This window comes from Phyllopteryx taeniolatus, chromosome 5 (genome assembly GCF_024500385.1).
Source record: "Phyllopteryx taeniolatus isolate TA_2022b chromosome 5, UOR_Ptae_1.2, whole genome shotgun sequence".
Lineage (NCBI taxonomy): Eukaryota > Metazoa > Chordata > Actinopteri > Syngnathiformes > Syngnathidae > Phyllopteryx > Phyllopteryx taeniolatus.
Window position 1 is genome coordinate 33,410,967 of NC_084506.1, and position 16,843 is coordinate 33,427,809.

At 46.5% G+C, this 16,843-nt stretch overlaps 1 protein-coding gene across 15 annotated transcripts in view; it reads left to right on the plus strand.

Annotated features, from left to right (window-relative positions):
• rpgrip1l (RPGRIP1 like) overlaps positions 1 to 16,843 on the plus strand; it is a 44,545-nt gene that overhangs the window by 8,983 nt on the left and 18,719 nt on the right. For all 15 annotated transcript variants that reach the window (XR_009788749.1, XR_009788748.1, XM_061775177.1 and 12 more), the window contains 6 exons: positions 5,101 to 5,240; positions 8,838 to 8,944; positions 9,528 to 9,674; positions 13,918 to 14,035; positions 14,125 to 14,556; positions 14,633 to 14,742. Coding sequence is in view for 13 of the 15 variants with exons in the window: in XM_061775177.1 (XP_061631161.1) it covers positions 5,101 to 5,240; positions 8,838 to 8,944; positions 9,528 to 9,674; positions 13,918 to 14,035; positions 14,125 to 14,556; positions 14,633 to 14,742 (1,054 nt within the window). In the remaining 2 variants the exon portion in view is untranslated. The remainder of the gene's footprint in view (positions 1 to 5,100; positions 5,241 to 8,837; positions 8,945 to 9,527; positions 9,675 to 13,917; positions 14,036 to 14,124; positions 14,557 to 14,632; positions 14,743 to 16,843) is intronic.

Here is a 16,843-nt window from a genome sequence, read left to right on the forward strand (position 1 = left end):
ATATTTTACATTTGAAAAAAATCTCATGGCACACCAACAAACAAAAATCTCACAAAAAGTGGATACATTAATTAATGTATTTACTTCCTGCCATCTAATAGAAGACCATTCATTTGTTCTGTCTGTCACTATGCCTCACTGGCATAAATAGAAGAATAAATATATTATGCCACGTATTTTCACGACCATAAGGCACACGTACAAGTCTTTAATTTTCTCCAAAATGGACGGGTCGCCTTATTACGCGGCGCGCCTAATGTGTGCACAGAGTTCCAAAATCTGTAAATGTTGTTGTGTGACTTTGATGAGTGCTCCGCTTGAGTGACTGGGAGCATTTCCTGCCGACACGTTGCTTATATAGAGGAAAGGCGGACGTGACTGAGGACAGCATGCGGACGTTAAAGGGGGAAGGGTGCGCGTGAAAGAGGACGCTAAAGGCGCGCCCCCAGTAGGTATATAGTGCCGGGGTGTGCATTGTGCAAAACGATATCGGTTTGGCTAAGCACCTACGATGAGACATGCTTACGAAGCACAGTTTAAACTGCAAGCTATCTGTTACGCGGAGGAACATGGGAATCGAGCAGCCGCGAGAGAATTCAAGAGCAACGAATCCACGGTTCGCAAGTGGAGGAAGCAGGAAAACGCCGGGATCATTGCTGAACAACGAGACTGACTGCGACAATGACGAGAGGGAACCCGGCATGTTTGATGGAGATCTTGCCCAGCTGTTCATTTCGGATAGAGAAGATGAGGACTTTGATGCATTCGTGGATGAGGATTGATCCAAAAATAACGTGAGTACGTTATTAAATAATAAGTAACGTACAACCGAACTCAGTTTTGCTCCCGCTGCCTTTTTATAAACATTGTTTTAGCGTGCATGCATGCTACCGTATGTTTGGATGCAACTCAGCGTTCTTTCTCCTCCAAACACAACAAGTTGCGTTACAGGCCTCTCTCATCTTTTTAACTGGGAGAACTTGCACAATTGGTGACTAAATACTTTTTTGCCCCACTGTAGACTTCCGGACAAAAATATCCAGATTTAAATTGTTTTAAAGGGTAATCAATCGATTGTATCCATACGAGTGTAGCGTATATTCATCAAATAAAAATGAACTTAATTTAGGAGAAAAGAATAAGCCGGAAGCGACGCTTGCGTTACTTCTGGTTTCCGTAATTTTAAGTTCAATTGTTAAAATCCAAATAATGTTACCTATTAAAGGGAAACCACGTCACTTTTTACGTATAAAATTTCGGGAAAATGCCGAGAAACCTTTTTATCAGTCTCGTAATCAGAATCAGAATCAGAATCATCTTTATTTGCCAAGTATGTCCAAAACACACAAGGAATTTGTCTCCGGTAGTTGGAGCCGCTCTAGTACAACAGACAGTCAATTTACAGAACACTTTGGAGACATAAAGACATTAACAGAAAACAACAACAAACAACAATTGTGCAAAAAGATGCAGAGTCCTCAGTTCGAATGGCTAATATCGCAATAGTCCGGTGCAATGACCATTGTGCAAAGGGCACTGAGACTTCAAGGAGTGGATGCGGTTTAAAGTGACGAGTAGTGCGATAATCTGGGACAATGGTTGTGCAAATGTTACAGATACTCCTCAATCAGCGTGCAAATGGAGCAGATGCTACTCTGGCATGAGTGGCCACTATATGCAAATAGTGCAGCACGGCGAGACAACTACAGTGAGTGCAGGAGTAATACATAATACATAATTGGCCCCACAGAAATGTGACAACGAACTCAAGTCAAAAAATTGCCAGCTTGTTGTAATAGAATTATAAGTTAGCTGTTTAAGAAGTTGATTGCAAGAGGGAAAAAGCTGTTGGAATGTCTACTAGTTCTAGTTTGCATTGATCGGAAGCGCCTACCTGAGGGAAGGAGCTGGAAGAGCTGGTGACCAGGGTGGGGAGGGTCCGAGAGGATTTTGCACGCCCTTGTCTTAGTTCTGGCAGCGTGCAAGTCCTCAAGGGTGGGTAGGGGGGTACCGACAATCCTTTCAGCAGTTTTGATTGTCCGTTGCAGTCGGAGTTTGTCCTTTTTTGTAGCAGCACCAAACCAGACTGTGATGGAAGAACACAGGACCGATTCGATGACCGCTGTGTAGAACTGTCTCAGCAGCTCCGGTGGCAGGCCGTGCTTTCTCAGAAGCCGCAGGAAGTACATCCTCTGCTGGGCCTTTTTGAGGACGGAGTTGATGTTGGTCGCCCACTTCAGGTCCTGGGAGATTGTAATTCCCAGGAACTTGAAGGTCTCGACGGTTGACACAAGGCAGCTGGACAACGTGAGGGGCAGCTGTGGCGAAGGATGCCTCCTGAAGTCCACGATCATCTCTACAGTCTTGAGCGTGTTCAGCTCCAGGTTGTGTCGGCCGCACCGCAGCTCCGGCCGCTCCGCTTCCTGTCAATATGCAGACTCGTCACCGTCCTTGATGAGGCCGATGACAGTGGTCATCTGCAAACTTCAGGAGTTTGACAGTCGGGTTCGCTGAGGTGCAGTCGGTTGCTACACTTTATGGAATTCTGAGTTCAAGATGACAGAGGGTTACTTCAACTCAGAACACACACACAACCAAGAGTGGAATTTTATAGTATATTTAATGACATCTACAAGGGATCTAGAGGGAAACACAAAAAATGACTCTAACTAAAGAGAGAAAATAACACTAATAATGGCAAAAAGAAGGAAAACGGGAATAGAACATCATGTGTTGGACTAAAGTTGGAAACGTGAGTCAGAGCAAGAGAAAGCAAAGTTGGGATTTCGTGGGAAGCTAGTAATTTCCCCCAAATTATTAGGCACTGATGTTGTACATCATAGTAAGGATTGCAGTGTCGACTCACGATCGCTGATCAGCTGGTCTTTGGGGAGTGGTCTTCCTCCGCACCTCAGGCGGAAACAAAGCAGGTTTGGTTGAAGGAAAAAGATGCACAAAAGTAAAAACAACAAGAAAAGGAAAGTTGTGGTCCCGTTTGGATGTGCTTGTAACTTTCCTGCAGGTTGAACTGGTGGCGGGCTGAGCTCTGGCCCTCAGATGCGTGCAGGACTGGTACGGGATGCCGGTAGTCGCTCGCTGAGGTGCCGCCGACCGATCGTGGCTAGGAAAAACGATCAAAGCCGCATCAAAGCCTTCTTTGATCGAGAACCCCGCCGGCTTGGTTGCGACGGGCGTTCGCGCGTGTGGTGACACCGGAGGCGCCCGAGGACAATGGAAACTAAAGGAACCTGTGTTTTTAAAATCACCTATTAACTCTCGAGGTTCCGAGCATGTTCTTTAAGTGAAAGAACTGCGATTATAACAACGTGTTAAAAGCCAACCAATTTATTCCTGACAGAGGAGTCTGTACATACTTCAGAGCTCTGGTCAGCAGGTATGCCTGTCTTAGCCTTAGCAGAGATAGTTTTGTTCGGTCTACACTGGGTCAGATCCAGTCTTATACAATTTTTCAAAGAGGAAGTATAGAGTTGTCTTCGTCCGGTTGGTCCAGGGTCCATTGACGTCATCGTTGCTATGCAGAATGATGGCCGTTTGCCGCGACATCAGCCGTTCGTGCCAGACGCTGTCTCAACACTTCTCACTTCCTCATTTGGTTTGCAGCAACGCTTTGTAGCAATGGTTATCGCCGACAGATGTTTCCTGTGACCTCCACATGCACCCTACTGGGAACTTTCAAGCAGCACACCCTTCACTTCACTTCACTTCACTTCATCTTCACTGCAACAAAGCACCACTGTTCAAGCACAAACCAAGCCACTAGCGTGATTATATCATTTTTTTAGCTATTTAAAATTAAACGGCAAAACCATATCCCATACAAAAGAAAGAAGGAACCAAAAAGCTGAAGACCAAGAAGAGAGAGAGACAAGAGCACAAGAAAAGAGGGCCAGAGTTTAAATACCCAGACGGCGTGTCCAAAGGGGGACGGAGAAACTGGAGGGAGACCACACCCATCATCTTGAATCTAATCTAGACTTTTGAATCATACAATGGGTTTAGAAATCATATTAATCTAAAACACTCCCAACTTTGTACTTTCACGCATAGAATCATTGTTTAACTTTGGTCGTGGCAGATCAGTTGCTTATTGCTCAATACAACGTTTCGTACTGTTTGAGGAACAGTTCTCCAAATCTTGCAAAAGACCTGTAAAACTGACAATAGTGACACAGACACCAAGGCATACATTTGGAATATTTCCACAGAGTTCGTAAGATATCAAAACGGACATTTTACCTTCAGTTAACAAACATCAAATACGAGTGCACGGGTTCGAGCTTGCGGTTCCTCTCAACGCCAGTGGATGGCACCTTACGTGCATGTTTGAATATTAACCAAATATTCTTATTGGAGGGAGGGTCCCTCAACCTTTTGGTCGGGGAAGGAGTCTTTTGAAGACAGGACTCAAGATTTGACGGGAAGCTGCTAATTAGGTTAAGGTCCACTTGACGTACACCAGGCATTCTCCTAATGGCCGTCTCACAGCAGGGCAGCGTGGAGGAACTGTGGGAACCGTCCATTTTCATAATTGTCTTCATGTTGGGCCGCGGGTGAGCTGGAGTGACCAATCCTGGCTGACGCCATGGAATGGTCGCCAGCCGATTGCAGGGCACATAAACAAACAAGCGTTCACACCTGTGGGCAATTTTCAGTTTCAAGAAAGTTAGCATGCTAACCTGTTTTTGGAACGTGGGAGAAGCCGGAGTACCCGTTGAAAAGCCTGTGGTGGCTTGCGTGGCTTTTCTCCGGGTACTCAGGCAAACATGGAAACTCCACACAGGAAGGCCGAAGCCCAGATTCGATCTCCTGATCTCAGAACGGTGAGACGGATGTGTGAACCACTTTTCCACTGTTCCATCAACTAATTCTTTCCGCTGTCGGTGACGCTAATCCGCACGAGCAGCCAATAGGATGAGGCATGGGTGGATGGCGAGGTCGTGTCGGCGGTGCTCAACACGTGACTGATTCGGATGTGTAGCTAACCCTTCCTGCAAAACGACGAGAAACCTTCAACCTGTTGTGTGTTTGTTTGTGCGTGTGTGCATGCGTGTGTGTGTGCGTGCATTCACGTGTGCGCAGCATGTTTGACGGGCCTCAGTCGCAGCGGTGGAGCGTTCAGGAGCAGCAGCTTCAGCAGCACATTGCCCACCTGGAGGAGGCGCTGCAGGCTGACCTGGAGGACAAGAAGAAGATCCTGGAGCAGGTCGAAGTTGAAAAAGGTGCGCCCCAAATAATTTCATCAGCGCACGTATCAAACGCAACATGCGGCCTTCCATGTCCTTTTATGGGGCCCGCAAAAGGTTTAAATTAGGTGAAAAGAGTATCAGAGTAACTTGAGGGTGTTATGTATAATGTGATTAGCGGCTGTGCCCCACAGGGAGGATGTGACCTAGAGGTGAAAGAGAAATTCTGGAAGGAGCTAGACGAAGTAGTTCTGAGCATCCCAGACAGAGAGAGAGTCGTGATTGGTGCAGATTGTAATGGACATGTTGGTGAAGGTAATAGGGGTGATGAAGAAGTGATGGGTAAGTACGGCATCCAGGAAAGGAACTTGGAGGGACAGATGGTGGTAGACTTTGCAACAAGGATGGAAATGGCTGGAGTGAACACTTTTTTCCAGAAGAGGCAGGAACATTGGATGGCCTACAAGAGCGGAGGTAGAAGCACGCAGGTGGATTACATCTAGTGCAGACGATGTAATCTGAAGGAGGTTACCGACTGTAAGGTAGTGGTAGGGGAGAGTGTGGCTAGACAGCATAGGATGGCGGTGTGTAAGATGACTCTGGTGGTGGGGAGGAAGATTAAGAAGACAAAGGCAGAGCAGAGAACCATGTGGTGGAAGCTGAGACAGGACGACTGTAGTGCAGCTTTTCGTGAAGAGGTGAGACAGGCTCTCTGTGGACAGGAGGAGCTTCCAGAAGACTGGACCACTGCAGCCAAGGTGATCAGATCAAGGTGGCAGGAGAGTACTTGGTGTATCTTCTGGCAGGAAAGGAGAGAAGGAGACTTGGTGGTGGAACCTCACAGTACAGGAAATCGTACAAGGAAAAAGGTTAGCTAAGAAGAAGTGGGACACTGAGAGGACCGAGGAGAGGCGAAAGGAATACATTGAGATGCGACACAGGGCAAAGGTAGAGGTGGCAAAGGCCAAACAAGAGGCATATGATGACGAAGACGAAAGAGAGGTGGAAAGCGGGTTTTTCGGCAGAAAGAGAAGAGGAAACCACAGAGCCGAGAATTTAATGTGGGGATTTGGAATGTTGGGACTATGACAGGAAAATCTCGGGAGTTGGTTGACACGATGATTAGGAGAAAGGTTGATATGTTGGGTGTCCAGGAGAGCAGGTGGAAAGGCAGCAAGGCTCGACGTTTAGGGGCAGGGTTTCAATTATTTTCCCATGGTGTAGATGGGAAGAGAAATGGAGTCGGGGTTATTTTAAAAGAAGAGTTGGCTAAGAATGTCTCGGAGGTGAAAAGAGTATCCGATCGAGTGATGAGGCTGAAACTTGAACTTGAGGGTGTTATGTATAATGTGATTAGTGGCTGTGGCCTACAGGTAGGATGTGACCTAGGAGGTGGAAGAGAAATTCTGGAAGGAGCTAGACCAAGTAGTTTTGAGCGTCCCAGACAGAGAGAGAGTCGTGATTGGTGCAGATTGTAATGGACATGTTGGTGAAGGTAATAGGGGTGATGGGTAAGTACGGCATCCAGGAAAGGAACTTGGAGGGACAGATGGTGGCAGACTTTGCAACAAGGATGCAAATGGCTGGAGTGAACACTTTTTTCCAGAAAAGGCAGGAACAAGATCATACAGTTTAGTGAATTTGAATTTGCACTGCGATTTTCGTTTTTTTTTTTTTTTAAAGCATTTTTTATTTGTTTTATGCAGCATTCAAAATGTCATACAATGCAACAGGTGAACAAATAACACTTCCCCGGCAAATGAAGAAAGATAATGACAGACAAGGCATACATCGAATATAGAAAAGAAAAAGGCAATAGACAAAATACCCTCAGATGTGACCTCATTGTATAATATCACGTAAAATTACCCAATCAGCAGCTTAGTCTGGTGCTAAAATAAGTTGCGTGACATTGATTAGGATAAAAAACGGGCTCCGAATCCTATAGAATTTTCCTGATTATCCAGAGACAACAATCTCAAAAACCAAAAATGATATCCTTTCGCCTTTGTGTGTCTGTAGGAGGTGGGATGGATTTCCGCCTCAACAAAATGACCATGGCCATGACATCTTTTTGGGAGGAGGAGAGGCTGCTTGGGGGCAATGGAACACCAAAGATAGCTGTTAACGGGTTCGGTGGAACCAGCACACCTAGGATTGTAGACAAGGTCGCAAAGACTTCTTGCTAATATTCAGACAGCCGCGGGCACTGCCAAATCATATGGATTGAATGACAGCGATTGCAAGTTGGTGAAACATTCCCGAACATTCTGGGCAAATGTTCTTTAGTGTCGTGAGCACGGTGAATTATTTTCCATTGAATAAAACAGTTTGGAACAAATCGAGCATTTATGCACCCTTCGAAAACTTTTATTTTTATTATTTTAACCTTTAACTATCCTTGTAATGCAATTGAAAACAGATTCTCATTTGCAATATCGACCTAGCTGCAGACAGCAAAATGATAGTTACATATTTACATGTTCATTTACAATGGTAATGGTTCGAGGAATGTCAGGCCGAATGGTGGGCCCCCATACATTTTCATCTGACCAAATCTGGCCCTCTTTGCAAAAAGTTTGGACACCCCTGATCTATAAGCTTCCAAAGTCTGATTTTAGTTGAGGAATGTTTGACTATGTAGATGACACAACACCTTTAAAACATTGCAGAACCTTCATGAAGCTGTTAATATCGGCCTCAGGAGGTCAAACAGCGAAACATGTATACAGTATGTTTTTGAAACAAAGCTTCTCATTTGTCGATATCTCAAGAAATGGCCCTTCCGCAAGGGGAATTTGCTGACTAATTGTTGGAAAGAGGCATAGCCCTGTGGCTGGAGAAATCCCTAGCGTGCCTCACACCCAATTGAGCCCACATTGAGAAAGTATTAGCAATCAAGGATGGGGGACATTGGTGATTGCTAGCTAAGGGGGATTTAGTAAAAAGAGATTGAAAACCAAAATAACGACGGAACTGGACCCGTATTCTCAATGATGGTATTTCTTACATACTTGGAAAAAGAAGTGGAGAGCTGCGAGTGAAGTAAAGACAGCAATATCATGGGGTGTGTAGATTTAGCCTCTATTGTTAACCACATAGGTGGAGCCTCAAGGTGTCCATTACTGAATCCCAAAATAAAAAATGTCTTGTATTCACCGCCCAATAATGAAATAACATATTCTGGCGGCCACCGATGAACATAAAAGGGACTCAATGTGGCATTTCTATTTTGCGGATTTTCACTTCCAGTGAGGGGGTCTGGAACAGAATGCCCCTGATGGAGGGGGATTTACTGTTTAGCAAACTATTCATGCGACACTTTCCTTAAAAAGACACCAAAAAAAAGATTGGCGCTGTTGAAATGCCAATGTTAATCTGCCCTTGTTGACACAAAAGACAAGCAGTCAGTCGTTCCCTCACTGTAGCCAATATGAACCCGACCGACTGTGACCCTAAACCCAACGTACATGCCAACCCGTGATTGTTGGCGTAGTGTTACGCCCCTCGTTATTATAGCGTCCCTTGAGGGCAACCGCCATGAGATCAGGTGTACCACCTTGCACGAATGTTCCGGTACACATCACCGTGCGCCACATCCGCCTTACTCGACAATGTGCCACTTTTGTCCAGACGCCAAGGATAAGCTGACGGAAGAAAAGCGGAAACTCGAAGACCAGGTGGCCCAGCAGAAGCACGAGACAGACGAGTTACGACTCCGCGTGGACGTCTACCGCGGGGTGAGCCACCACGCATGCATACGCCCGCTGAAACTTACCGAGGCGCTGCTGCTTGTCAAGCTCAGACGACGTCATAGCCAAGCGACGTGATTGCCGTGTGACATCATGGCAGTGCAACGATGAGGATTCAGGGCCAGCAAGGCCTTCTCCACTCTCAGAAACACTGGCGTACATTTAAAACATCAGTTCTAATATTTTTTTACGTGAAATTGTCAACACGGTATTCTGTTCGTTTGGTAGTGTTTCACTTCCTTGCACCGCATCCGCTACACGTATGTGGATGTTGCCATGTCAGTATAATCTGCCCCCGCGGGACACAATCAGTTGCGTGCTGACTTATTTCCCGTACTGCTGTCGTGCATAATCGTGGTGCCAGTGGTGCTCCATAGAGGTGGATTGAGTCGGGGAAGTCCCCGCTAAGGCCCACCTGGCAAGTGCACCACTCGCCACTCTTGCAATGGGACATTGTGATCTTGTGCCGTGTGTGTTTTCCAAAGAGAGAGAGAGAGAGAGAGACACACACACACACACACCCACACACACCTCCTTGGTTGGGCCCTCTTCTCAGTCGCTCTCCCTGCAGGCGCGTAATTCTCAGCTGGACGGAGAGTTGAGCTTCCTGCAGGAGGTCCAAGACGAACGTCAAGACACTCACGTTGAAACCATCGAGGAGCTGGAGAAGGTCAGGCAGCTGCTGGCCTTGGAGAGCCGCATCAGCGGTGACCTGAAGGTACCAGTGGCTCCTTCGACAACACGGCCCAGCCTGGGCCGCATCACTTGACTTGATTTGGCCCACGAACGTAAATGAAGGGTTGACTTCATCTTTTTTACGAAATGGATTTGTTCTATTCATTTTGGAAAAGAAGCTGTACCAAAATTGCTATTTTCCTTCACTTTAACCAGCTTCTTCACAAGTACTTATTTACACCAAATCTCAAATTGGACAGAATTTGCTTCCCTTATTGTTTTTAATAACTTCTGATTTCATGTGTAGTTAAAAAAATATAATAGCAATTAAATGCTTATACACTGGTGTGAAAACGTCTTTGCCCCTTCCCGATGTATATTTTTTTTTGCATGTTTGTCACACTTCAATGTTACCCATCATCACAAATTTAAATATGAATCAATGACAAAGCCCGCAAACAAACAATGCACTTTTTAAATGGTGTTTATTATTCAGGGAGGGAAAAAAATCCGAACCTACACCCTAGCTTGATGGCCTGGTACTGCCACACCTGTTCTCAATCAAGAAATCACTTAAATAGGACCTGCCTGATAAAGTGACATTGACCAAAAGATCCACAAAAGCGAGACATCATGCCGAGATCTAAAGAAATTCAGGAAAAGTAATTTGAGAAAGTAATTGAACTCTCTCAGTGTAGAAAAGGTTAGAATGCCATTTCAAACGGTTTGGGACTCCACCGAACCACAGTGAGAGCCATTATCCACAAATGGCGAAAACATAGAACAGCGGTTAACCTTTCAAGGAGTGGCGGGCCGACCAATATTACCCCAAGAGCACAGGGACAACTCATCCAAGAGTTCAGCAAAGACCCTGCAACAACATCCAAAGAACTGCAAGCCTCAGTTAAGGTCAGTGTTCATGACTGCATTGCAGAGTTCCAAGACAAAAACCACTGCTGAGTAAAAAGAACAATCAATCGTCTCAATTTTGCCAGAAGACATCTTGATGAGCCCCGAGACTTGTGGGAAAATGCTCTGTGGTCTGACGAGACAAAAGTTGAACGTTTTGGAAGGTCTGTGTCACATTACATCTGTCATAAAAGTAACACCGAATTTCCGAAAAAGAACATCATTCCAACAGTAATATACAGCGGCTGAAATAAGTATTCAACACGTCACCATTTTTCTCAATAAACACTACGACTACTTCCAAAGGTGCTATTGACCTGAAAATTTCACCAGATGTAATTCATACATGCAAACATCATGGTCCACAGGGATTCCAGTCTAACCTCATCTGTCAGCCTATCCATCACCACTGCAAACAGGACGGGGCTCAGAGCTGATCTCTGATGCAGTCGCACCGCCACCTTCAATTCGTCTGTCCCACCTACAGCACACCTCACCGCTGTTCTGCTGCCCTCGTACATGTCCTGTATTATTCTAACATACTTCTCTGCCACTCCAGACGTCCGCATGCAGTACCACAGTTCCTCTCTGGGTACTCTGTCATTGGCTTTCTCTCGATCCACAAAGACACCATGTGTAGCTCCTTCTGACCTTCTCTGTACTTTTCCATCAACATCCTCAAGGCAAATAATGCATCTGTGGTACTCTTTCTAGGCATGAAACCATACTGTGAGTCGCAAATACTCACTTTGTCCTCAGTCCAGCCTCCACGACTCTTTCCCATAACTTCATTGTGTGGCTCATCAACTTTATTCCTCTCGAGTTCCCACAGCTCTCCACATCACCCTTGTTCTTCAAAATGGGCACCAGTACACCATTCCTCAGGCATCTCCTCACCTGCGAGAATTCTGTTGAACAAGCTGGTCAAAAACTCCCCAGCCACCTCTCTTAGATGCTTCCATACCTCCACAGGAATGCCTTCCCATTTGTCATTCTCTTGAATGGCTTTCTAACTCCCCCCTTACTAATCATTGCTAGTTCCTGGTTTCACCACACTTCAACTCTTTCTCTCTAATTTTCGCCATTCATCAACTCCTCAAAGTATTCTTTCCATCTGCCCAGCACACTACTGGAACCAGTCAACACATTCCCATCTCTATCCTTAATCACCCTAACCTGCTGCACATCCTTCCCATCTCTATCCCTCTGTCTGGCCCACCTATATAGATCCTTTTCTCCTTCTTTAGTGTCCAACCTGGCATACATGTCATCATATGCCTCTTGTTTGGCCTTTGCCACCTCTCCCTTTGCCCTGTGTCGCATCTCAATGTTTTCCTTTCGCCTCTCCTCGGTCCTCTCAGTGTCCCACTTTTTCTTAGCTAACCTTTTTCCTTGTATGATTTTCTGTCCGGTGAGGTTCCACCACCAAGTCTCCTTCTCTCCTTTTCTGCCAGAAGATGCACCAAATACTCTCCTGCCTGTCTCTCTGATCACCTTGGCTGCAGTGGTCCAGTCTTCTGGAAGCTCCTCCTGTCCACCGAGAGCCTGTCTCACCTCTTCCCGAAAAGCCGCACAACACTCTTCCTGTCTCAGCTACCACCACATGGCTCTGCCTTTGTCTTCCTCCCCACCACCAGAGTCATCTTACACACCGCCATCCTATGCTGTCTAGCCACACGCTCCCCGACCACCTTTTCCTGTCATAGTCCCAACATTCAGTTCTCGGCTCTGTGGTTCCCTCTTCTCTTTCTGCCGGAGAACCCGCTTTGCACCTCTCCTTCGTCTTCGATCCACAGTTCGAGGATCACCTGATCGAGGCCAATTTATGGTGGTATGATTGGCTTTCCACTGAAGTATAATGGCTCCGACCGTGCTCACTGGAACGTTCAGAAGCTTAGATATGCGCCTGTAACCAATGCCATCGTTATATTTTGCAACAATTAGTTTGCGATGGTTTTGAACACCACTGTGCTCTTACCTATCATGAGATGTGTCTTGACTGACACCTTGACAATGAGACCTTTTTGTAGGCCATCAATTAGGACTGAACCACCTGATATTCATTTGCACGGACAAGGGGCTGGATTGCTGTTTGAATATTGATAGATTTTAGGTATTGTCTTGGTTTTCCATGGCTTTTTGCACCTCCTTTTCTTCATGTGTTCAAGACTTTTTCCCTGTGTCATTTCACATTTGTAGACACATCTTAATTTCTGATCTTATTTGTTCCACTGTATTTGAATGTATGGATTACCTGGATTGTTCCCAACATCTGGTGATCGGGCAGGAGGCGGGGTACACCCTGAACTGGTTGCTAGCCAATCGCAGGGCACATACAAACAAACAACCAGTCGCACTCACAGTCACACCTACGGGCAATTTAGAGTCTCCAATTAATGCATGTGGGATGTGGGAGGAAACCGGAGTGACCGGCTAAAACCCACGCAGGCACGGGGAGAACATGCAAACTCCACCGGGATTTGAACCCCGGTCCTCAGAACTGTGAGGCTGACGCTCTAACCAGTCTCTCACCGTGCCGCTCTTTGGAAGTATATTTAATGAAAAAAAACGGTGACGTTAAATACTTATTTCAGTCGCTGTATGGTGGTGGTGGTAGTAGTATGATGGTCTGGGGCTGTTTGGCTGCTGCAGGACCTGGAAGAATCGCTGCGATAAATGGAACCGTGAATTCTGCTGTCTACCAAAACGTCTGACGGAAAATGTCTAGGCATCTGTTCGTGACCTCAAGCTGAAACGAAATTGGGTTCTGCAGCAGGACAATGATCCAAAACACACCAGCAAGTCCACCTCTGAATGGCTGAAGAAAAACAAGGTTGAAGGCGTTGGAGTGGCCTAGTCAGGTTCCTGACCTGAATTCTATTGAGATGCTGTGGCAGAAACTTAAAAAGGCGCTTCATGCTCAAAAATCCTTGCAAACACTTGATTGCTGTTGTTGCTGCGAAGGCTGGCCCAACCAGTTATCAGGGTTAGGGGGCAATCACTTTTTCACAGAGGGCACACATGTACCTTCGGAGTTTTCTTCTCCCTTAATAATACAAATCTTCATTCATAAACTGCATTTTGTGTTTGCTTGTCTTTGACTAATATTTAAATTTGGTTGATGATGGAAAACATTTGTGTGACCAACATACAAAAAAAATAGTTAGGAAGGGGTCAAACAGTATATAATAATATGGTAACGGCATTATACATTACATGGTGGGAAGAGATTTTCCCCAAAAATGTCATCGCAGTTATATCAAATGGAGGCTTGGCTGTAAATGTTTTTTTTATGGTCCTAAGGGCCCTGTGAGGGGAAACCATGGTAACGTGCCAACAGCTGACATGCTAATACTAATCACGTGACGTGTTTGTAGGCAGAGTTAGACAGCGTCCAGAAGAAGATGGAGTGCGATAAAAGGTCACATGCGCAGCAGCTGGAACATCAGCTGCAGATGTTGGCCGCCAAGGACGCAAAGATGCACAAACTGGAAGGTACTCATCTTCATCGCCAGTTCGCGCCGGCCACCAAATGTCGCGCGGTGTTTACCCGAGGGGCTCAAGTTCCTGCCACCGCTCTTCAGCTCAGCTGCAAGACGTGGCCTACGGCACCAGGAGCGTCGTCGTCGCGGCCGACGCTCCGGATGAGAACCGAAGTCCGCCGCTGGAACGCGGACAGAACCTCGTGGAAGTTCAGATCGTCGGCGCCACCTTGTCCGCAGCCGCCCTGGAGGCTCTGAGCGACCCGGCGCCGTCCACCTTCTGCACCTACGCCTTCTACCTCTTCGAGCTACACTCCACCCCGGTGGCGACGGGCTCGGCGCCGCGCTACGGCTTCACTTCCCGGTACGTGGTGAGCGTCGACCAGGACTTCCTGGAGTACGTCGGGAAACGGCAGCTTCGCGTGGAGATGCATCAGGCGCTCGGACTCCGGTGGAAGACGGTGGCCAGCGCCGCACTGGACCTGCGCCGCCTCCTGCGGGATGGCGCGGTGGCCGGGACGCTCCCGCTGTTTGGTGAGTATATTGTCTGCGCCAGCGTCACCGCCTGCAAGGAAAAAGGCGGGAAGTCGTATTGTTTCATCGCTTTCAGGAAGTTCCGGTGAAGACTCCTCTTTCGGATCCGTGGATTATTGGATCAAGTTGCGGCATCCCATCGGCGAGTCCGAGAGGCTGCCGGCGGCCGGCGGCCACGACGAACAGGTACCCGCCACCCAATGTGATTTCCCAACGTGGTGAACCACCGTTTATTGCACGTGATACATTCCACACCCACCTGCCATATAGCGAGACCATATGAAAAACAACAAAATCAGATCTTTTTGGTTTTACCACTCCTGAATTCTTTAAACCCATGTAAAGGTGTTCTATGCAGTTTTGAAACTCCTGGCAAGATTTGAATGCAGCTCTCCCGTCTATCTCTCCCTCCTGCCCCTCATGCCTCTACCCAAAGAAACGCCCCCAGCTCCCTAAACTTGGGAGGGGGGGTGGGGGCTTACTCAACTCGTCTCGTTCACCTGGCCGCCACAATATTATCGTGTGTAGATTATCCCAAACATAAAACTGTTAGCGCTTAGATACTGTATTTTTGGGAATGTACAATCAAAAATAGAAGAGTGGTGATCCACTTACCTGCGAACGGTAGCGTCACAGTCCGATTGTACGGTTTTCCAAGCTGTCCACATATAGGACCCCGCCCACCGTTATAGATGTTTACCCTTGATTTGAAGTAGAGAGCTGTCCAATTCCTTCTTTTGAACTATAGTTGAAAACCGGAGTTAACGAATCCGGCCAAGAAACTAATCATCTAGTGTCTCACCGCAAGACTCTGTGTGCGACAGCTTGAGTGTGTCACAAATTGATGGATTGACATTTCCTCGGTCACGCCACTTGTCTCTAAAGCCTCTGATTGGCTATTCTTGTCTCGCCGTGCCCAGTTGTAAAATGATAACTACAATTAAATTAGAGGCATGGCATCAGATGGGGCCAGAATTTTTCATTTTCAAAAGATCATTTTGATAATATTCTATTGTCAGGTCATGCAGACACCGGTAGCATTTTTTGTTTTTTTCCGAACTGCATATCGGCCCTTTAAACTCATTCAACGACACTTTTGAATGTTTTCCTTTGAACCTGTTGTCACTCGCTCGAAATGGGAGACTCGTACGAACCCCAATTCCGATATTGTGTCAAACGTAAATCAAAACAGAATACGATGATTTGCAAATTCATTTCATCCATTTTCTTAACCGCTTATCCTCACAAGGGTCGCGGGTGTGCTGGAGCTTATCCCAGCTATGTTCGGGTGGGAGGTGGGGAGCACCCTGAACTGGTCACCGGCCAGTCACGGGGCACATATAAAACCAACAACCACTTGCGCTCACATTCCTACCTACAGGCAATTTGGAGTCTTCAGTCAACCTACAACGCATTTGGGATGTGGGAGGAAACCGGAGTACCCGGAGAAAACCCACGCAGGCACGGGGAGAACATTTGAACCCTGGTCCTCAGAACTGTGAGGCAGATGTGCGAACCAGTTTTCCACCGTGCCGCCCGTGTTGTGACAGCGTAGCTTAACTCGTAGTAAAAGAGTGTGACTACTAGACTGGCTTGCCAGCAGTCCAGACTTGGCTCCCATTGAAAATGCATTATGGAGCGTAAAATCCCAGAACGGAGACCCCGCCCGGACTGTTGAGCGACTCGAGTTGTACATCAAGCAAGAATGGGAAAGAACAGTTCGTGTCCTCAGTTCCCAAAACGCTTATCGAGTGTCGTCCAAAGGAAAGGTCGCGTAACACGGTGGTAAACATGACCCCGGAGCAGCTTTAACAACAAAGCATCAAAGTGAGGCAGTATTTGGAAACAAAACTGTTTGAAGATTAAAGAGCTTGTCTTTGTAGTGTATTCAATTGAAGATGGGTTGAAAAGTATTTTCAAATCATGGCATCCTGTTTGTATTTCCATTTTACACAATGTCCCAACTTCATTGGAATTGGGGTTTGTATACAATTACTTTGAGGAAAGGACAAAAAGACATTTCTCCAAGTAGATACCAGGCGTGTTTGCTTCGAGCTCTTCATTTGTCACTGCTAGTTGAGGTTTGCTGTAAAACTGACACATTCAACAACAGAATTCATTGTTGTACATTGAAACAGCAAAGGATTTCATAACTGATAGTTTCGTACCAACGTATAATGCCCAAAATGCCACAGGGTGACAGGGTGACAGTAATTCTAAACCTTCAAACAGCTGCTGCTTTAACACACATGGAGTAGCAACACATCCAAACAATACTCGCAGGCAT